At 44.6% G+C, this 18,219-nt stretch overlaps 2 protein-coding genes across 2 annotated transcripts in view; both read left to right on the forward strand.

The window, feature by feature from the left end:
* Nucleotides 1–63: 63 nt before the first annotated feature.
* On the forward strand, nucleotides 64–13,209 carry LOC111942156 (serine/threonine-protein kinase PAK 1-like). The gene is made up of 6 exons (XM_086866606.1): nucleotides 64–282; nucleotides 739–776; nucleotides 882–1,107; nucleotides 2,030–2,167; nucleotides 9,159–9,386; nucleotides 11,520–13,209. Exons 3-5 carry the CDS (start codon nucleotides 964–966, stop codon nucleotides 9,318–9,320), a joined length of 444 nt encoding a protein of 147 aa, XP_086722732.1. The 5' UTR covers nucleotides 64–282; nucleotides 739–776; nucleotides 882–963; the 3' UTR covers nucleotides 9,321–9,386; nucleotides 11,520–13,209.
* Nucleotides 13,210–13,243: 34 nt separating this feature from the next.
* Nucleotides 13,244–18,219, forward strand: part of LOC147648672 (uncharacterized) — a 57,898-nt gene continuing 52,922 nt past the window's right edge. The window contains exon 1 of the mRNA XM_086866608.1: nucleotides 13,244–13,276. The gene's annotated coding sequence lies outside the window, so the exon portion shown is untranslated. The remainder of the gene's footprint in view (nucleotides 13,277–18,219) is intronic.

An 18,219-nucleotide genomic window follows, 5' to 3' on the forward strand; every position in this document is an offset into this window, starting at 1 on the left:
CAGGAGCGTTGCCACGTCCCCGTGGTGTTCCCGTTGCTGTGGGACACGGAGGCCTCAGTGTCCAGAGCGGCTCTGGACGCCTGCTCGTTCGTTGCCAGAGGATCCTCCTGCCCGAGGCATTCTCAGCAGCCAGCCCAGCCCCTGACGGGTGTCCTTCTGTGCTTGCAGGGGTACAGTCTGCAGGCGTGTGCAGCGCAGCCAAAATGATGCAGCAAGTGGTTGCTGCAGTTGGCACTCTGTTCTCTGTGGCTTATTCGGGGTATTTTTTAACCCACTTGGCACGTAAGTTGAGGTTTTCCCTCGGTGCAGCCTCTGTGGCTTTGGGCTTGCTGTGTGCTTTCTGTTCTTCCACTGGAACGGAGTTGACTCTGTGACCAAATTGCCATGAGGACAGGGTTGGTTTGGGAGAGCTCCTGCCAGAAGCTGCAGCTGAAAAAGGGGGTGTCTGCAGCCAGCGGGGCGTGCACAGCATTTGCAATGAGGCCTGGGGGGGTTCTGTTCCCTCAAGCGGGGAGTCTGTGGCAGCGGAGCCTGGAACTCCCTCTGTTTGCTGCTCCAGCCAAGAGCTGACACAGCCCAGTATTTTGTGCTGCTCTCTTGCTTGCTGTGTGAAGGGCCTGTGGCTCCTGGAGGGATGCTGTGAAAACAAAATGCTCTCTCAGGCTTGCCTTGCTCATTTCCCACCACAGGCAGTTTTTTCCTAACAACATCTGGTTCACGTTCCCTCTCCCGTTGCAGGGCACCTCACGCGTGGATCCCGAGCAGCTCCTCCTTCGGTGAGTGGCAAAGGAAGCTTTGGTGTTCAGTTGTGCAGCAAGTTGTGAGCTCGGCGTATGGCAGCTGAGTGCCAGCCTGGGAGGCTGAAGGGAAGTTCCTGTCAGTGTCTTTGCAGCAGCAGCAGCAAAGAGATCCCTGGCAGTTTACTGCGCTCAGCTCAGCCCTGAGCAGGACCAGTGCAGCTCCATGGTGGGCACTGCTCACTGGATGGCCCCAGAAGTTGTGACCAGTTCTCCTTACGGCCCCAAGGTGGACATCTGGTCCTTTGGCATTGTGACCATCGAGATGGTGGAAGGAGAACCTCCTTACTTCCAGCAAACGGGGGCCATGGTAAGAGGCAAATTCTCCAGGCTTTGCAGAGGCCTGTGAGCACAGGGTGACCCTGCACTGGGAGGAGCAGCTGGAGGTTTCTGCACATTGCGAAGGGAATTCCCACAGCACCTGAGCCTGAACACAGACAAATATTCTGCAGTTTCCAGCAACAATTTGCTTTGGAATTTAAGTTGTTGCAACTCTTGTGAGGATGACCCAAATACATGAAGCAAGTGCATCAGCTCTAATGTTGTCTTGTAGAAAACCCCAAACCAATCCCAACACCCACACCCAAACCCAACAAGTTTTCTGCAGGAGATTCTAAAAGAGGTTTCGTGAGATGAACTCCCCCCTGGCTCTTCTCACCGGGAAACTTGTCTAAAACATGAAGATGATTGTTTAACATCCCCATAGTCTAACATATTTCTTTAGCAGTACAATCTACTTTCTCTGTGTCACCATGCCTGAGCTTTCAGCCACCCAAATCTCCTGTTCCTTGTTTGGAATCCTTGCCACCCCAGTTTCTGGGATGCAGCATCAGGAATGCTTTTACTTGAGTGTCAGTGGCACTGCAGAGATGCATTTGATGTAAGAATCCCTTGAAATAACACAGGCAGACCACACTGACTTTTGAAAATGGCCTGTTAAAGCTGGTGTCTGTATTTGGAGAAGCAAAATGGGCTATTTCTGATGGAGGTTCCTACTGACGAAGTCAGCCAATACAATCGGCTCTGAAGGCGAGATCATTTGGATGTTGCAATGGCTGTGGCTGCACCAGGGTTTGGGTTTTTTGGCTGGCCCAGAAGAATGAGCTGTGAGCAGCAGCATCTGTGCCAGGGAGGAAAGTGCCCGGGGAGCTGGGGCAGAGAAAGCGGGCTGGATGTGAGCACGTGTGGGTGTGGAGGAAGCTGTCAGAGCGCTGTGTTTGCTTTTCCTGCAGGCCCGCGCTCTGATCCGGCAGAACGGGAGCCCGCAGCTGCAGGAGCCCAGGCGCCTGTCGGCTCTGCTGCGGGACTTCCTCGAGTGCAGCCTGGAGCCGGACGAGGAGCGGCGCTTCTCTGCCCAGGAGCTGCTGCAGGTGAAGCCTGTTTGTTATGGCAGTTATTTGAATAAAATCTCTGTTAAACCTCAATCCCTTGAGGTGTCCTGTCCTTCTCCCGCTGTGACTCAGCTGCCCGGAGCACTGCGAGGGGAGAGCGGGCCCAGCCTCGCCCAGAGCTGAGCCCCAGCAGAGCCTGGCAGAGCCCAGAGCAGCCTCGGCATCTGCAGAGTCAGCCTGGAAGGAGGCGCTTGGAGCCTTCTGGGCTGCAGCCGGCTCTTGCTTACAAACTGTGTGCGCTGGAAAATGCCTCTGGTTCTGCGGGAGGGCAGAAGGGGCCCGGGGAAGGCGCAAGTGCTCCATGCAAGGGAAAAACCTGCCCTGTGTTTGTGATAAAGAACTGTGTTGGTGTTGGCCTTCACTATTATGTGTTGGCGGTCGCAAATTATTATAATCACAACGATTTTGATATAGCACAGTTTGTAATCACTTTTATCTGCTTTTGATATAGTAGAATTTGTCTGCTTTTTGTGTCCAATGCCCTGGCCCCTGTGTAGCTCATATCCTCAGGACATCATTTATGGATGATATTTTAGTTTGTGGACAGTGTGATAAACATATATTATAGTTTTGGCTTCTGTGATATATTTAAGTGGATGGTATGTGTTGTGAATTATAACGTTAACTTTTGCAGAAGTAGCTGTAGTTGTGAAATAATAATGAATGCTTTTATTTTTGTAACTGACAGTAATAAGAATAACTCAGGTACATTTGTGATGTGGCTGATATTGATTTAAAGTACTTGTGGAAGTAGCTAAAACTGTCTGCACGGTCAGATAACATTTAAGGAACAGATGTGATAAGGACCCGTGCCACTGACCCTTGGGCTATCCATACCTGTCTCCTGCTGAGAGCACGGAACGGGGCCATTGTGTGGGAGTCACACACAACCCTCAAAACAACAATTCACAATTACTGCTCCTACTCTAAAAAGGCAGGTCAGGGGTCAAACCAAGGTAAAGAATTCCCGGAACAATTAAACGAGTTCAAAGCAATGTTTGAATATGTGTAAATGTTATGAATATGTATTTGGCTAATGCAATGGAAAAATTATTTAAGAAGAGTTAATACCGGTGTGCCTCTGGCTGTTGCCAAGCACCCAGTGCTGTTAACTGATTTGTCCCTCATTAAACTTCTAAAAATGTTTAAGAGTGAGGTTTGTTTCTCACAATTGGAGGTTCCACCAAGGTTAACATCTTGTCTCTGTGACTCTGAGAGACCCCAAGCAAGGGGCACACCCTGCGGATTTTGGCAGCAGGGCTGGCTTATCCTGGTGTTATTGGCCATCTCAGGTCCAACACTTGGCAGATAAAAAGATCAAGCAAAAATAAGAGGGGAACCTCATAACCAGGGCCCAATCTGTCATTACTGCAAAGAGAGTGGGCATTTATGGCAAAACTGCCTATGGGGGGGACCTGAAAGTTTTTAAGGAGGCTTGAGAAATGGATGAATAAGGAAGTCAGAGGCTCTACCTCCTGGGGTCAAAATATCAACAAAAGCCCTTGATAGCTTTAAAATTGGGCCCCCAGGAGGAAGAATTTGAATTTTTAGTAGCTACAGGGGCTGAGAGGACATGTGTTTGTACAATTCCAAAAGGATGTGAAAAAAGCCAAAATACAATTCAAGTAGTAGGGGCAAAAGGAGAAGGATTTAAAGCAGCAGTTATAAAACATGTAATATTTTAAGGAACAAACAAAATAGGAATGGGGGATGTTTTATTAGTACTAGGGGCTGGATGAAAATTGCTGGGGTGGGATTTGCAAGTGCAGTTAAATATCGGGGTGCTTCCAGAGGGAGAGAAAAAGTTAGTAGTAGAGTAGAGTAGAGTAGAGTAGAGTAGAGTAGAGTAGAGTAGAGTAGAGTAGAGTAGTCAAACTCCTCTGATTAAAAGAAGATGAAAAACAAATTAACAAAGTACTTTGGGCCATGCCTGGAAACAGGGGCAAGTTAAACATAACCCCTATAGTAATTAAAATAACTAACAGAGATTGCCCAATTCGAGTACAGCAATACCCACTTTCTTCAGAGGGAAAAAAAGGGTTGCAGACAGTAATTCAAGAATTACTTAAAGATGGAACTTTAGAACCATGCATGTCTCCCCATAATACCCCCATATCTAGTAAAGAAGTCAGATGGAACCTACTGGCTCATCCAGAACCTGAGAGAAGTAAATAAAAGAACTATAGATCGATATACAGTGGTACCAAATCCCTACACGCTATTGAGAAAAAATCACCCCATCGCATCGATGGTTTAGTGTGATAGACTTTAAAGATGCCTTTTGGGCCTGTCCTCTAGCAGAAGAAAGTAGAGATATATTTGCTTTTGAATGAGAAGATCCCAGTACAAGGAGAAAGCAACAACTTAGATGGACCAAATTACCCCAAGGATTTATTGAATCCCCTAATTTATTTGGATAAACTTTGGAAGAAATACTGCAACTTTTCCCTGTTGCACCTGAAGTAAAATTTATCCACTATATTGGTGATTCACTTTTCTCAGGGGAAGATGAAGAAAAAGTCTGAGAATTTACCAGAGCATTACTAAGTTTTTTGGGGAACCAAGGACTTAGAGTATCATAAGAAAAACTCCAATTTGTGGAAAGTGAAGTAAAATGCTTAGGGCATATAATTAGCCAAGGGAGCCGGCAATTGAATCCTGAAAAAATTTCAGGTATAACTTCACTCCCATGCCCAAAAACTAAAGAAGAAATCAGAAAGCTTTGGGGCTTATTAGGATATTGTAAGTTATGGATAGAAGGGTACATTCAAGCTGTTAAATTCCTGTATGAGAAATTAGGAAAGGATGAAATTGTGTGAGGAAAAGAAAATGAGCCAAAATTTCAAAGTTTGAAACAAAAATTGATCAGTGCACCTGCTCTAAGTCTTCCTGCTTTAGATAAGCCTTTTTATTTATTTGGAGAGGTAGAAAATGGAGTAGCCCATGGAGTCTTAGTCCAAGAATGGGGATGGTCCAGGAAACAGGTGGCTTATCTGTCAAAGTTGTTAGACCCTGTTAGTAGGGCCCGGCCAACCTGTATCCAGGTGGTGTCTGCCACTGCTTTTCTACTAGAAGAAAGCAGAAAACTAACTTCTGGAGGGAAATTAAAAGTGAACACCCCACACTCAGAAATATTTTGAATCAGAAAGCTGAGAAATGGCTCACTGATTCTTGAGTGCTAAAGTCTGAAACAGTTCTAATACACAAAAATGACTTAGAGCTAATTACAGATAAACATCTCAATCCTGCCCAGTTTTTGTATGGAAAACCAATAGAAGAACTAGTGCATGATTGCTTAAAAATCATAAACTATCAGACCAAAGTGAGAGAAGATCTGACACACCAACCCCTTCAGGGGGGTAAATGATTATACATCATTATACATCAATGGATGTACTGTCATGACGGGCAGTGGTGGTCAGAGTGCCGGGACTTTCCTGGAGAAGCGTCCTTAGAAGGACAACCTGGAGGCACAGGCACATCTGCAGCCGTTGAGTGATTTCAGCTCCTTTATGGAATCCCAGGGGAAGTGGAAGATAAGAGATGGAGCTTTCATATGGAGTTCCCTGGGAGACTTAATTCAGCTTCTTCATCGGAGCGGTCCAGGGATGAAGAACCAGGGAGTCAGAGGGAGCAGGGTTTTATATAGGAAAGACAGGGGGCAGGGTAGAGCATCAGGACAAATCATCTGAGGGCTCAGGGGCAGAGCAAGGGGGAAGAGCCAATGGGGCACAAACAATTCACATACAGAAGAAAGGCATGTTGGGGGTAACCTTTTTGCTCCCCACAACTGAAAGCTACTAGCTAGCATTTTCTTCCTCATGGGGAATGTGACAAGCTGGAGCCTAAGGGCTTTCTTTCCAGGGGAGAGTGGTTACTTCTTTGGTTGGCCTACCAGCCTCCACAGCTTTCCACTGAATTGGCTGTATGAACTGCAGAACAGAGAGGGACTCGTGCTAGCAGAATAAAAGGACCAGTAAAAGAACTCAGTGACTGGAAAATCACCACTTCCACAAGAGGACTGAAAATTACTCTAAAGTGAAGCACACATGCTCAATGTGACAAGTAAACGAGCAACCACACATCAGTCCAGACTGGGAGAAAGTTCCCTGCGAGCTTTATCACTTCTTTTGTATTCCCAAAGTCCAGGGGCTCTCCAAACTCCAGCACAACCTTTGGAGTGGTAATTTACTTCCTCCCCCATCAAGTGGATTTGGGTTGTATATAAAATTAAATTTAACTAATTAAACACCAGGGACATAGGTAATCACAGAGTTTTTGCTTTTGCTTGTGACCTACAAATAGAAAAAACACCACCTTTCCCTGCTGAGATATCTCCCAGATTTACTCCTGGTCACATACCCTGTTTAAAGCACCCCAACAAGAGTCATTCAAGTTGGGTACAATGTCAGCATGAACTGTGGCGAGCTCTGGTGGTCTAGTGCTGCAGTCCGCAACTGCAGGATCATGTCCAGAGAAGTCACAGTTACTAGGAGCTGGCATGGGACATTAACAAGACGGGCTTCTGTTTATGAAACCATTTATTCAGCATGGGAACGAACTCAGATTCAGAGACAGAGAGCCCCGAACAAAGGCAGGGTGAAGGGTTTTGAGGGACAGAACCAGGGTGGAGTTCAGGTTCAGGGACCAGTAGGAATAAAACAAGGGAGAAACCGCAGGGGCTCAAACCCAGTCAGAACTCCTGGGCCGCCCCTCACAAGGGGTCTGGGGTGGCGCAACTTCATCCAGGCTTCACACGGCCCATCCCCCAAAGCAGGAGGTCAAAATTCACACTGGCCAAGCTTACAGCCATGTCTCTCACTTTAACTTTAGCATGCTTATCTAAAATTAAATCTTTGCCTCCCTGGGGCACCTCACAACAGTGTAGCTCCCCCAAGCAGCAAACATGTTGCAAAATTTTTCAAGAGAAAGGGAAAAGGTTGAACAAAAGTGGAGGGCAAGTGTCAATTTTAACACTGTGTTGTGGAGTTGAATTGATGCTCCCCAATACTCATGAGCTATTGAAGTTGAGTGGAAAGCAGTTGTATATCAAAATCTGGGACCATATTTTGAGTTCAGACAACTCCATATAATGTGGATGTAAGAAGACCCTATTCTGTAAATGAAATTAACAGTGCTGGTTAACTAAGGAACAACAAAGAACCACAATATAAGAAAAGCAAGTGACACGAATAATTTTGTGATAAGGAAATAGGAGACAAGACCAGATTGACCACTATACCCATCACCAAGAAGATCATACATACCTGCTGTGGGCAGCAACACCATAGGCATGGGAGGTGGGGGTACACACCATACCAGACTTCTATTATCTATCCTTGTTAATCTTTTCCCTTTTGGGAATCTGGATGATCCTTGTCACAAGTGCTACCAACCACTGTACTATGAAAACATTCAAGGTTTTTTTTCACTGCTCACGCCCTCATCAACCAGTACTGTTATGACACATCCAAACTAGAAAACTGTGTACAGAATGAGCAAACAGTCTGAGTTGCAGAAAACTTAGGCCCAGGTGGCCTAAGGCTAGGAGCTGGATGCCCTAAGGGGGAAAGATAAATTTACTTTCTCAACGGTGGAATCCAGGATTTGATAAATAACACGGTGTTAATAAAAGAACAGGTAATAAGCAAGCTGACAAAACAAATACAGCCATCTAACCCAGAACCAACCCCACATGAAGATTTGTATACAAAAGTCAAACAATAATTTGAAAATTAAATAGATATCCTAAAGTCAGGAAAAAACTTGTCTGTAGATTTAGGGAAGAGAATCAATAAAAAAACTACGCATTACCAACTACTGAGTAGATGGGGAAGCTTTGATGACAGAAAAATGGCCATGGAAATGTAGTAGCCTAGGCCTGGTTGAACTTCTTAAATGAAAGAGAACTGGCATAAAAGCAGGCCAGAAGGGTGGATTTTAATTTCAGAAGTAATAGGAAAGGAACACCTCTAGTGTATTGAAAAAAGTTCCTTAATAAAGTAGGACAAACTCCCTATAAAAGATATAAAGTCTATAATGGAACTTCTGCACGGTGAATCCCTGAAAAACCCAAACAATATTGGACCCAAGAAAGAAAAAAGAATTGTAAACAGAATAAAGATGTGAAACTTTTCTTGTATAATGACACTGAAATAAAACCCTATTATGGGATCCCCAAAATATCTAAATTTTGGAAAAATATAATTCACCAAAGCAATGATTACTGGAAAACACCAGATGGCCTACTCTGAACATATGGGAAAAGAGCTTATCCAAAACTCCTTCCCTGGTGGAAAAGAAATTGTACTCTAGGAATCATATAGCCAGGATTTTTCCTTTTACCAGACCAGGATGGAAATAAGTTAGGAATACTGGTTTATGATGCTTTAAAATGAAATAAAAGGAATGTAGAAGTAATTGGAAGATATCAGAAGTGGAATAATGACGAATGACCTCCTGAACAAATAATACAAACATATGGACCAGCTACCTGGGCCCATGATGGAAGTTGGGGATATCAGATCCAAATTTATACATTAAATCATATCATAAGACTCCAAGAAGTTGTAGAAATTATAACTAATGAAACAGCTCGAGCCTTAGAATTAATAATCAGCCAACAAAGGCAAACCAGAGCTGCAGTGTACCAAAATTGGTTGGCGCTAGACTACTGATTAGCAGAAGAAGGTGTCAGTGGAAAACTTAACATATCTGATTATTGTCTGCAAATTGATGATAATAGAGATGTAGTTTTGGACATAGCCAAAAACATCTGAAAAGTAGCCCATATACCAGTCCAAAAGTGGGAATCTACAATTAATAAAGAATGGTAGGAAAAACTTTTGGAGTATCCTGGGGGAAGAAGACAGGATTTATAATGCTATGTAAAATAACAAGTTTAATTTTTCTTCCATGTTTGATTCCATGTCTTATCTGCTTAATTACTCATGTGGTTCACAACATGCAGGTAATAACAATGTCCACCAATCCCAAGTCAACAACCTCAAGAGGAACACAGAAAGTCATGATATTAAAGAAAATAAATTATAATAAAAACCAAAGGAAGACACCTTTGATCTACAAAAGGTATCACGTTGGAAACCGAAGAATAGAAACTTCTACAAATTGAAGGCTTCAATTTGCAGCTGTGGAAAGAGCTTGGATTAATGCAGTGTTGAAAGTACACAGACATCAGGTAGAGAAATTACAAGCTTATGTTTCTATAGTTATAAGTAAGAATATGCCTAGAGTAGGTAAGAAATTATATTGGGTAAAATAGTTTGAGGTTTAAACTGTAATAGTGTGATGTATAGAGTAAGTTAGAGATCTATAAACTGTAGTAGAAAAGTATGTAAGTACGTGACCTGTCAGCTTATTGGTTAAAAGACAGATGCAGTGTGGCAAAATTAAGTAAAGGTGATAGGTCAATAAATAAAAACAAGCTTTGTGTCAACTGTCTATTGGACCAAAATGTTATATATTGACGTGCAGAGAAGAAACTTGTGACTTCCTCAAGCCATGGCTGACTTCTTGCTCCTCTAAATCTCACGCCTCAAGACTGATACCTTATCTGGCTACTTAAGCAATCAATCATTTCAAAGCACGGTAGTCCCATCCCTTGTTCTTCATCTCGACAGTATCAGTGTTCCAAAAATTCAGAGGCTTAAAATTGTAACTCAAGCTAAATAAAGTAAGAAAAAACAAAGAGGGGAAAGTGTTATAAATAACTATGTAGGTATTAACTTTAAGGATTTATATTGTTTTTTGCAAATTATTATTAATCATTTATTAACAATTTTGATATAGCACAGTTTGTAATCACTTCTAACTGCATTTGATACAGTATAATTTGTCAACTTTTTGTGGCCAATGTCCTGGCCCCTGTGTAGCTCATATATTTTAGTGTGATAAATATATATTATAGTTTAGGCTTTCCCAAAATATTAACATGGAGGCTATGTGTTGAGCATAATAATATTCGCTTCTGCAGAAGTAACTGTAGTTGTGAAATAATAACTAATAGTTTTATTTTTATAACTGACAATAATGAGAATAAAATATATATGTGAAATAGGTATGTTGATTTAAAATACTTATAATAAACTTACAATAATGGAAATAGCTAAAACCGTCTGCATGGTCAGATAACATTGAAAGAACAGATGTGAAGAGAACTCTGCCACAGAAAGAGAGGGTCATTGTAAGGAGGTGAAACACGACCCCCTTCACTGCACAAAAGGTGATTCAGGGGTTGGACCAAGCTAAAGAATTCCCGGAAGATGTAAACTAATTCAAAGTGTTATAAATGCAACGGCAAATTAAAGATTAACAAAGATTAATTTATTATAAATTAATAAAGCAACAAACAGCGAGGAAAAAACCACAATAAATGGACAGCGCAGCGCTGGGTGGACAGGGTCTATACGCAAGGTATAGGTGTTCCCAAATCCACGTCTGAGGGTTCTCTGGCCTGGGTTTTTATAAGGATTTTATGTCCCCAGGCTAGAATTCCAACCAGTTTCCATTCACCCAATGTCCCTGATTGTCTGGTGAATGGATTTCCTGGCCTAGAACATTGAGTCAGTAAGTATCCGGGCAGAGTCTCCTCAAATGCAAAGTGAGTCTGTATGTATTTTAACATATTTCATCACAGCAGGATTGAGAGATCCGGGCTAGCACCGATGGATATCTCGGAGGAGTAGTCTCTTCTTTGTCTTTCTTGATTGAGTTTCTGTAGTCTGGGTTTGGCGGGTGTGGTGTTCGATTCTGGCAACGACCATCTTCCTGGGGCTCGTCCTTTTTGTCTTGCTTGATGGTCTCCGGCCGAAATCGGCCGGGCGTTGCCTTTCTCTGGAGGTAGACGTTTAGGCTGGTTCTTTTGTTTCTATGATGGCCTGTGTCCTGTCTTTTCCTCCGAGTTGATGAGTCTGCTGAAACCTGTTATCTGGGGGGGGTTCTTTTGCAATTCGTGATTTTTGGAAAAGGAATTCTACCTCGACCGGGAGGAGAATTCCTTATTCCATACTTACATTTAGTTATAATTATACATACTTTATTTAAACTTCTTATTCCGAATTTTTATTTACCCAATTCTTTATTACAAAAGGAACGTTTGAATATGTATAATATTTACGAATATGTATTTGACCAACGCAATGATAAAGCATGTAAGAAGACTTATTATAGTTAACTGCATGCCTCTGGCTATGGCTATGCACTCAGCGCTGTTATTGTCCCTTTTATCCTTTATTAAATTTAAAAAAAAATTAAAGAGTGAGGCTCGTTTCTCACAAAACCCAAGGTGCTCACCCCTTCTTTTTCCTTCAAGCCAGGATTTGTCAATCCCAAACTTTATCCGGCTGTCGGAGGAGGCTGCAGGAAAGATGCCCCGGGACGCTGAGGCACGTGAGGAGGAAGTGACTGCCCCTTTCCCCCTCTCTCCTGCTCCATCTCCCAGCAAAGAATTGCCCCTGGCTGCAGAACAATGCTGGTGCTGATGCTGTCCTGCCAAGGATGGATTGGGGGGGATCTCCTTTGCCTTCCCTCTGGAATGGAGGCAAAACCCATCCTCTCCTTCTCCGTCCTCCTTCCTCTCCTCATTCTGTCCTTCATCCATCCAAGTTCCTTTCCCTTCTCTTTCCTCCCTTGCTCTTTCTTGTTCTTTCCTCTCCTTCTGCCTTTTCCTTTGCCCTTCTCCCTGTCTCTTCCTCTCCTTGTGCTTCCTCCCCCAGGCACTGAGCTGCAGACAGAAACCAAGGAAAACAAATTCCTGCCACAGAACCTCGCGGAAGAGGCCGTTTGGAGCAGCTGCACCGCATAGGAATCCAAAGGGGAGGAAAAACCCCAGAGGTCCCACAGGAAGAGGGGCTGCAAACCCAGCCCAGGGAGCTGTGAGTAGGAAAGACCTTCCCTGTGTGGGAATGCAGCCGGAGATCCAGCCAGAGCTCAGAGGTGGGGGAGGAGCCTCAGGCTGGGGAGAAGCTCCACAAGTGCTTGGAATATAGAAACTGTTTCAGGTGGAGCTTCAAGCTGAGGAAACCTCAGAACATCCACAGTGGGGATTGGCCCTACGTGTGTGGGGAATGTGAGAAGAGCTTCAGGTGGAACTCTGCTTAGCTTGGCACCTCCAAAGACGGTGGTGCTATATGCAGAGATCCATGAAGATGCAGAGATCCACCTACAGCCCCTGGAGATGCCCATGCCGGTCAAGGAGAATGCCTGAGATGAGGCTGTGATCCCGGGGGACAGAGGGGTCCCCGCTGGACCCGCCTGTCCTGGAAGGACGTGACCCATGCTGCAGCACTGTGAGGGGGCTGCTCCCCATGGAATGGACTCAGGTTGGAAAAGTTCCTGGAGAATTCTTTCATGGGAGGGACCCCAGGGGGCAGCAGGGGAACGACTCCTGTCCCTGAGCAGCGGGAAAAGCCCCGGGGGATGAAGTGACCATGGCTCCATTCCCTGTGTCCCTGCACTGTCGGGGTAGGAGGCAGAGCTGAAGGAGGTAGGCATGGAAGCTTGCTTTAAGGGTCTTCATTTTCTTCTCATTATCCTGCTCTGAGTTTTTGGAGTTTTTTGCCAGAAATCTCTCCCCTCCCCCACTCATCCACAGGGGTTTGGGGCTGCTTTCCCTTTTTGCTGTGAATCAAAGCGATGTAGTGATGCTCCTAATTAAGGAGCTAAAATGTGAGGGCTTCCCGCTGAGCCGGAGCCACCCAGCAGCCAGGGCTGGGCAAGGCGGGCCGGGAGGTGCGGAGAACTTTGTTTGTGTTGGGAGCTCAATGGCGGCGCGGGCCGGGCCCGTTCCAGGGCTGTTCCTCATCCCCGCCTTTTGCCTCACGCAGCCCGGGGCGGGCCCTGAGAGCACGGGGCGGGGCTGTGCCGTGTGCAGAGCCCGCCGCTGGCTGCGATTGGCTGCTTCTGCCGTCACTCATCGTTCTGGCGCGCGCTGATTGGGCAGAGCGGGGACATGCCCGGCCCCGCTGGGGCCCCCAGGGCGGCCGTGCCTTGGGAGAGCCGCCATTGCTGGAGCGTCTGTGCGGGGCGGGGAGCGGCGGCGGAGCTCGGAGGCGGCCCCGGCCATCGCAGGTGGGAGCCGCTCTCGGTTCTGCGGGGGTTCGGGGCTCGCTGCGGGCCCGGGAGGGGGCGGCAGGGGGCTGTGGCGGGTGGCTTGTGCCGTGGCCGGCCCGTGTTGGCCCTGGGCTGAGGGCGCTGCGGGAGCGGCTGCCCGCGGTCTCCTTGCCGCTGGGGCCTCGGCAGGAGGCGGTGGCGGAGCAGCGCTGGCTCGTCCCGCTTCGTGTCGGGAGGCCGGAGGTGGCTGCGCTGGGGCCCGGGGCTGGGCGGGAAAATCCACGTCGCCAGAAGTTTCTGTCCTCAAAGGAGACAAAAAAATTCCTGTGAAAGTGACTTTATTCCTGAACAAAGCGGAAGGTCATGGGACTGCTTTACCAAAATATGGATATGATCTAGTATCAGTAGCCAACTTGAAGCGGACAAAGACTCTTTAACCGACTAGGGTTAAAACGTGTGTGTTTATTGGCAGCGCTGGGCCGATGTGCAGGGTCATCCCTTAATAAACACGGCCCCGAATGCAGGCGATTACAGACTTTTTATTTTCCGAAATATTGAATACAAATACATATTCATAACCCAGTTACCGCCCACTCCCCGCTTCCTATGCTAATTAAGAAAAAGCAATTAAGTATGCGCAGTTTGTTCCTTGAAATGAGTCGGTAGTCTCGTTATGGGGAGGGGTCATTAAGGGAGGAAGGAATATATCTCTTTCTTATTCTGACCTTTCTACCTTTACAATACAAAGTGACAAATGAACACCTGGCTATGCTCCTAGTTTCATGTTTTCCAATTGGTTTCTGGTTTGCAATTTTCTTATGTTCTTGAAGTTCTTTACAAGATTCTTCGTTTCTCATTACAAGCCCAGCTGAATAAACATAAGGTTGACAGACAATTAGTTATTGCCTAATGATTAGCTCCTAATTCTAGTAGTGCCTCTCTATTTTAATTAGATTTAGCAAGGACTGGTTTTTTATTAGATTTAGCAAAAAATATTTTTAATTAAGGCTTTAGCTTTTCTATTATCTTAAATTTTTCAAAGTTTATCCTTCAGGGCATTTGCCATGTAGTCTCTGCTGTAGTACACAGCCTCCTGTTTAACCTACTTTTCCCGGCCACATGTCCCTGTCCCTTTGCCCACTGGCAGAGGTGCTTGGAAGGTTCAGCCTTCCCGATCCACTTGCTGCATGTCCTCGTTAATATGCACCTCTTTTTGTATAACATCCAATATTCATGTCTCTGTGAAGTCTTTGTTCTTCTCAAAGTTCAGGAATTTAGCGGGACTTTGATTGATTTGATTTTAATTAGTAACATTTTCTGAAACTGATGGTTTCTCCCATTGCTTTCTCATCTACAAGTCCCTGGCCCTATTGATATGCGGAATAAAAGGAACTCTATAACTCACAGAGTAGTTATAAGAGTAGGTATGAATTTATTCAGCGCTGAGGTGCATGGGGGATATCTCCTCCGAAAAGTATGCACACCTTTTTTGATTTAGTTTTCCTTTTTTATCTTTTACAGGCTAGGTTTACACGATACACCTAATACATATTCATTTCCTAACCCGCTTGTCCTCACTTCATATTACAATTAGCTCCATGCCCCTTTCAGTCCTTTGGCCATCTTTTGGGACATTAAATCAGTTCCTTCCAGCTTAGGGTCCGAGGAATCCCCTTTTTCATGTGGTGCCTTTGTCTTTGCATCTTGTTTGTGTATTCCCGCTCCTTATCTCATCTTGCAGTCTGACCCTTTTCCTGTTCTGGTGGATCAGGGTGTCAGGGTATGGTTTTGTCAAACCCCCCTTTTAGTCAAGCATTTCTTTCTAATTCTTAATTTCTCTGTTTCACTATCTCCAAGCAGATTCGCTCATTGATGGTGTTTATTCTTCCTGGGTGTTCTTTGGTTTTGGGATTGCTCTCAGTGCCCTCATTCTCTGTCCTTTTGTAGCCGTTTGTGGCTCAGGAGGCCTGGCTGCCACCTGCATCCCCTTGCTCAGCTGCTGAATGAGCTGCACTCAGCAAGGTGTGGTGCATGGTAAAAAGATGAGAGTTGCTGTAGCACATGAGAGGAGAAACAGCATTTGTTTAACCCATGGTTTGCAAGGGAACCAGGAAATTGTGTCCCATTCCCATCCTTTCCATGTTTGGACCTGTATGTAAGCTATTTTTTTGTTTCCATTGATATCTGTTTTAACACTTTTCCATTGTCATCTATTTGCAAACAGCAGTTTGAGTCATTTAATTTTTCACAAACTCCTCCTTTTTCTGCTAAAATCCTATCCCATATCCCAGTGGGTTATGATCCTATCCCATGGTGGTATTCCTCATCTGGGTGGATTGATCAGGAAGTAGGTCAGAAGCTGGAGCTGTCTAGTTGGTTATTATTTCGAGGACAGTTTTTAACCTAATTATACCATTGAAATAATAAATGGGTTCTCTGGCTCCTGATGTGTATTCGTTAGGGTTTCCCTGGGGCTGGTCCATGGTGTTGCAGGATTTGTTATGGTGGCTGTTCATCTTTTCCCCATTTTTGGGTGCTCCCTCCAGCCAGGGCTGCATTAATTGTCGGATTTTCTCTAATTAAATCATCACATAATTGGAATTCCCAACTGATTTCTCTGAACTTGTGGTAGCAAATAAACCCCAGTGGTCTGATACACCCTATATAACATAGACAGAGACAGCACATGTTGGAGTGGGGACAGGGATGATTCTCCCCCACTTGTTTTAGTGAAGTTTTCACAACATTCTCCATTTTCTGTTTTCCTTTGCAGCTTAACCACTTTCTGTTGCAGAGTCAGATATCCTCACAATGGGCTGTGCCTTTAGCTGTGCAAATTCCATCTGTGCAAGCAGGCAGAGCTTGGGGTGAGGGGCAGAGGGAATGAGCCCAATTCCTCCTGCAGGCAGGAAGCCATTATGCAGGCTTTGTCCCAGCAGTGTTAATTTGCATTTCTAAAGCTCTTTCACTGGCTGCCTGGAACAAAGTGTTATAGATATATATTATATTATTGGCTTTTTGCAAATATTAAAATGAATGTTATATGTATAATGTTAGAAAAATTTGCTGTATTAATATTGTTTCTTTTATTTCTGTTATTGATAAAACTTAGAAATAATGGTGTAATACATAGATATATTTGTTACAGGCTGTAGCATGCGCTATTAAAATAAAAACTGCTTTGGTTCATATAACCCAGCCTCTGAAAAGATAGTCAGAAATTATATAAGAACCTGCATTCTTTAATTATCTTATCCGGATAAGAAGACAGTGATGACCAGTGCTCCAAGGAAATAATTTTTTGAACTTCTTTTATCAGGGAGTGTGAGACTCAAGGGAGCCAAGAAGATTGATCTGTTGGGAAGGGGGCAACTTAAAGTTAAACAAAGGAACATATAAAACTTAAGAGGGATGTGTGAATAGTGTGTGAGAATTTATGAATATGTAATAGGGTTCTGTTTTTAAGGGACAATCCTTTGTTAGTAAGGTGTGCTCTCTTGGCAGAATGCTGAGGCAACCGGCTGTATTTGTACATTTTGCTTTATTTCTATCTCCTAATTCTCTTTGTTAAACTTTTTAAAATTTATATAAAAAAATGTAAACCTCGTTTTTCACAAAAGCTTCTCTTCCAGCTCAGACATCCAGTGACTCACATGGGCCCCCCTCACAGTCTGCTTTTTCTTTTGTTCTTTTTTTTTTAACAATATTCTATTAACTGTTTATGAGTTAAAGGGTCACCTTTAAAGCTCATCTAGTTTTGCAAGATGCAAGCTAAAAATTAACATCAAAAAATCCATACCAAAATTTTACCATCACTAAGAGCCACACACAAACATTCCACGCAAAAAATTTCAAAAGCAATCAAGTTTTTTCTGCTCCTTCTAGGGCTGAAAATTGATTCTCATACTGCTGGCCCAAGCCTAATAGACAATATAAAAATAAGAATATTACGTAGAATTATTCTAATGGTGTAATCTTGTCACTGAAACTACGGGAGAAACAAAAACTCTCCAACAATATCTTTAGTGTTAGAGAGTCAAGGCATTACTTGATTCTGGCCAGGATGTGCAACAGAAATCATTTCATGCACACATACCCCGATGTGCAGAAGAAATCGTTCTGTGACACAAATTTTACTAGATGTTTTCTAAACTTTATACACTCTGACACCATAGAAATCCATTGGTTTAATGTTCATTGGTTTCAAGGTGTGGAGTTGTTATGATTTGGTTTCCTGTTGCACCCAGATTTCTGTGCCTGTGATGTGAATTAGGTGGGCACTCCTGGATTTTCTGCTCAGCCTTTTCCAGACCAGGTGTCTCCAGCTGTGCCTGGGGCAGTGTCTGGGGTAGGTGTTGGTTGATGTTTGCTGCTGGGTGTTGATGTTTTGTTGATGGTCGTTATCTTGGTGGGAATATTTTGGGCATTTCCCAGTCTGTTGAGGTGTTAAGCTTATCTCTGCTGAGAGCTGTAACATCCCTTAGAAAAAAACTTTGAAATTCTTTTCTCCAAGAAAAAGGCAAACCAAGCCTGTGTAGGGAAATTAAAAAAAAATTTATGTTGGTATATTTTCCAGCCAGCGCAGAGTGTGAGTGTAATTGAGAGGCAGAGTGGAATTGTCCCGGTGCCTTCCCCAGCAGCTGTGGCGAGGGCAGGCACAGAAAGGCCTGAAGGTGCAAGAGTGAGAGCAAGGATTGTCCCGCAGTGGCTGGAGATGGCAAAGGAGGGTGGCCAGGCTGAGGATTTGAGCAGAGGATCTGTGGGCAGGCGCAGGGGCTTCCCCCGCTGGGGAGCCCTGGCTGCTGCTGCGTTGCCTTCAGTGCAGGCTCAGGGGCGGCCTCCCATGGTCCTCCTGCAGCTGGGAAGTCCAAATCTCCGGGGCTTCAGAGCCCTTGAGCTGAGGCTGAGAGGTCCCCCTGTGTTCAGCTGTGCTAGGGCTGTTTCTGTGCTCAGGGACACTT

The sequence above is a fragment of the Cyanistes caeruleus genome, chromosome 31 (genome assembly GCF_971803275.1).
Source record: "Cyanistes caeruleus chromosome 31, bCyaCae1.hap1.1, whole genome shotgun sequence".
NCBI classification, from domain to species: domain Eukaryota; kingdom Metazoa; phylum Chordata; class Aves; order Passeriformes; family Paridae; genus Cyanistes; species Cyanistes caeruleus.

Bases quoted from the DNA above. Each gene is read 5' to 3' on its own strand.
- LOC111942156 (XM_086866606.1), top strand. From the start codon at position 964: ATGGTGGGCACTGCTCACTGGATGGCCCCAGAAGTTGTGACCAGTTCT. The intron at 1,108-2,029 runs GTAAGAGGCAAA...CTTTTCCTGCAG, and splicing joins TCCAGCAAACGGGGGCCATG to GCCCGCGCTCTGATCCGGCA. The intron at 2,168-9,158 runs GTGAAGCCTGTT...CACAACATGCAG, and splicing joins CTGCCCAGGAGCTGCTGCAG to GTAATAACAATGTCCACCAA.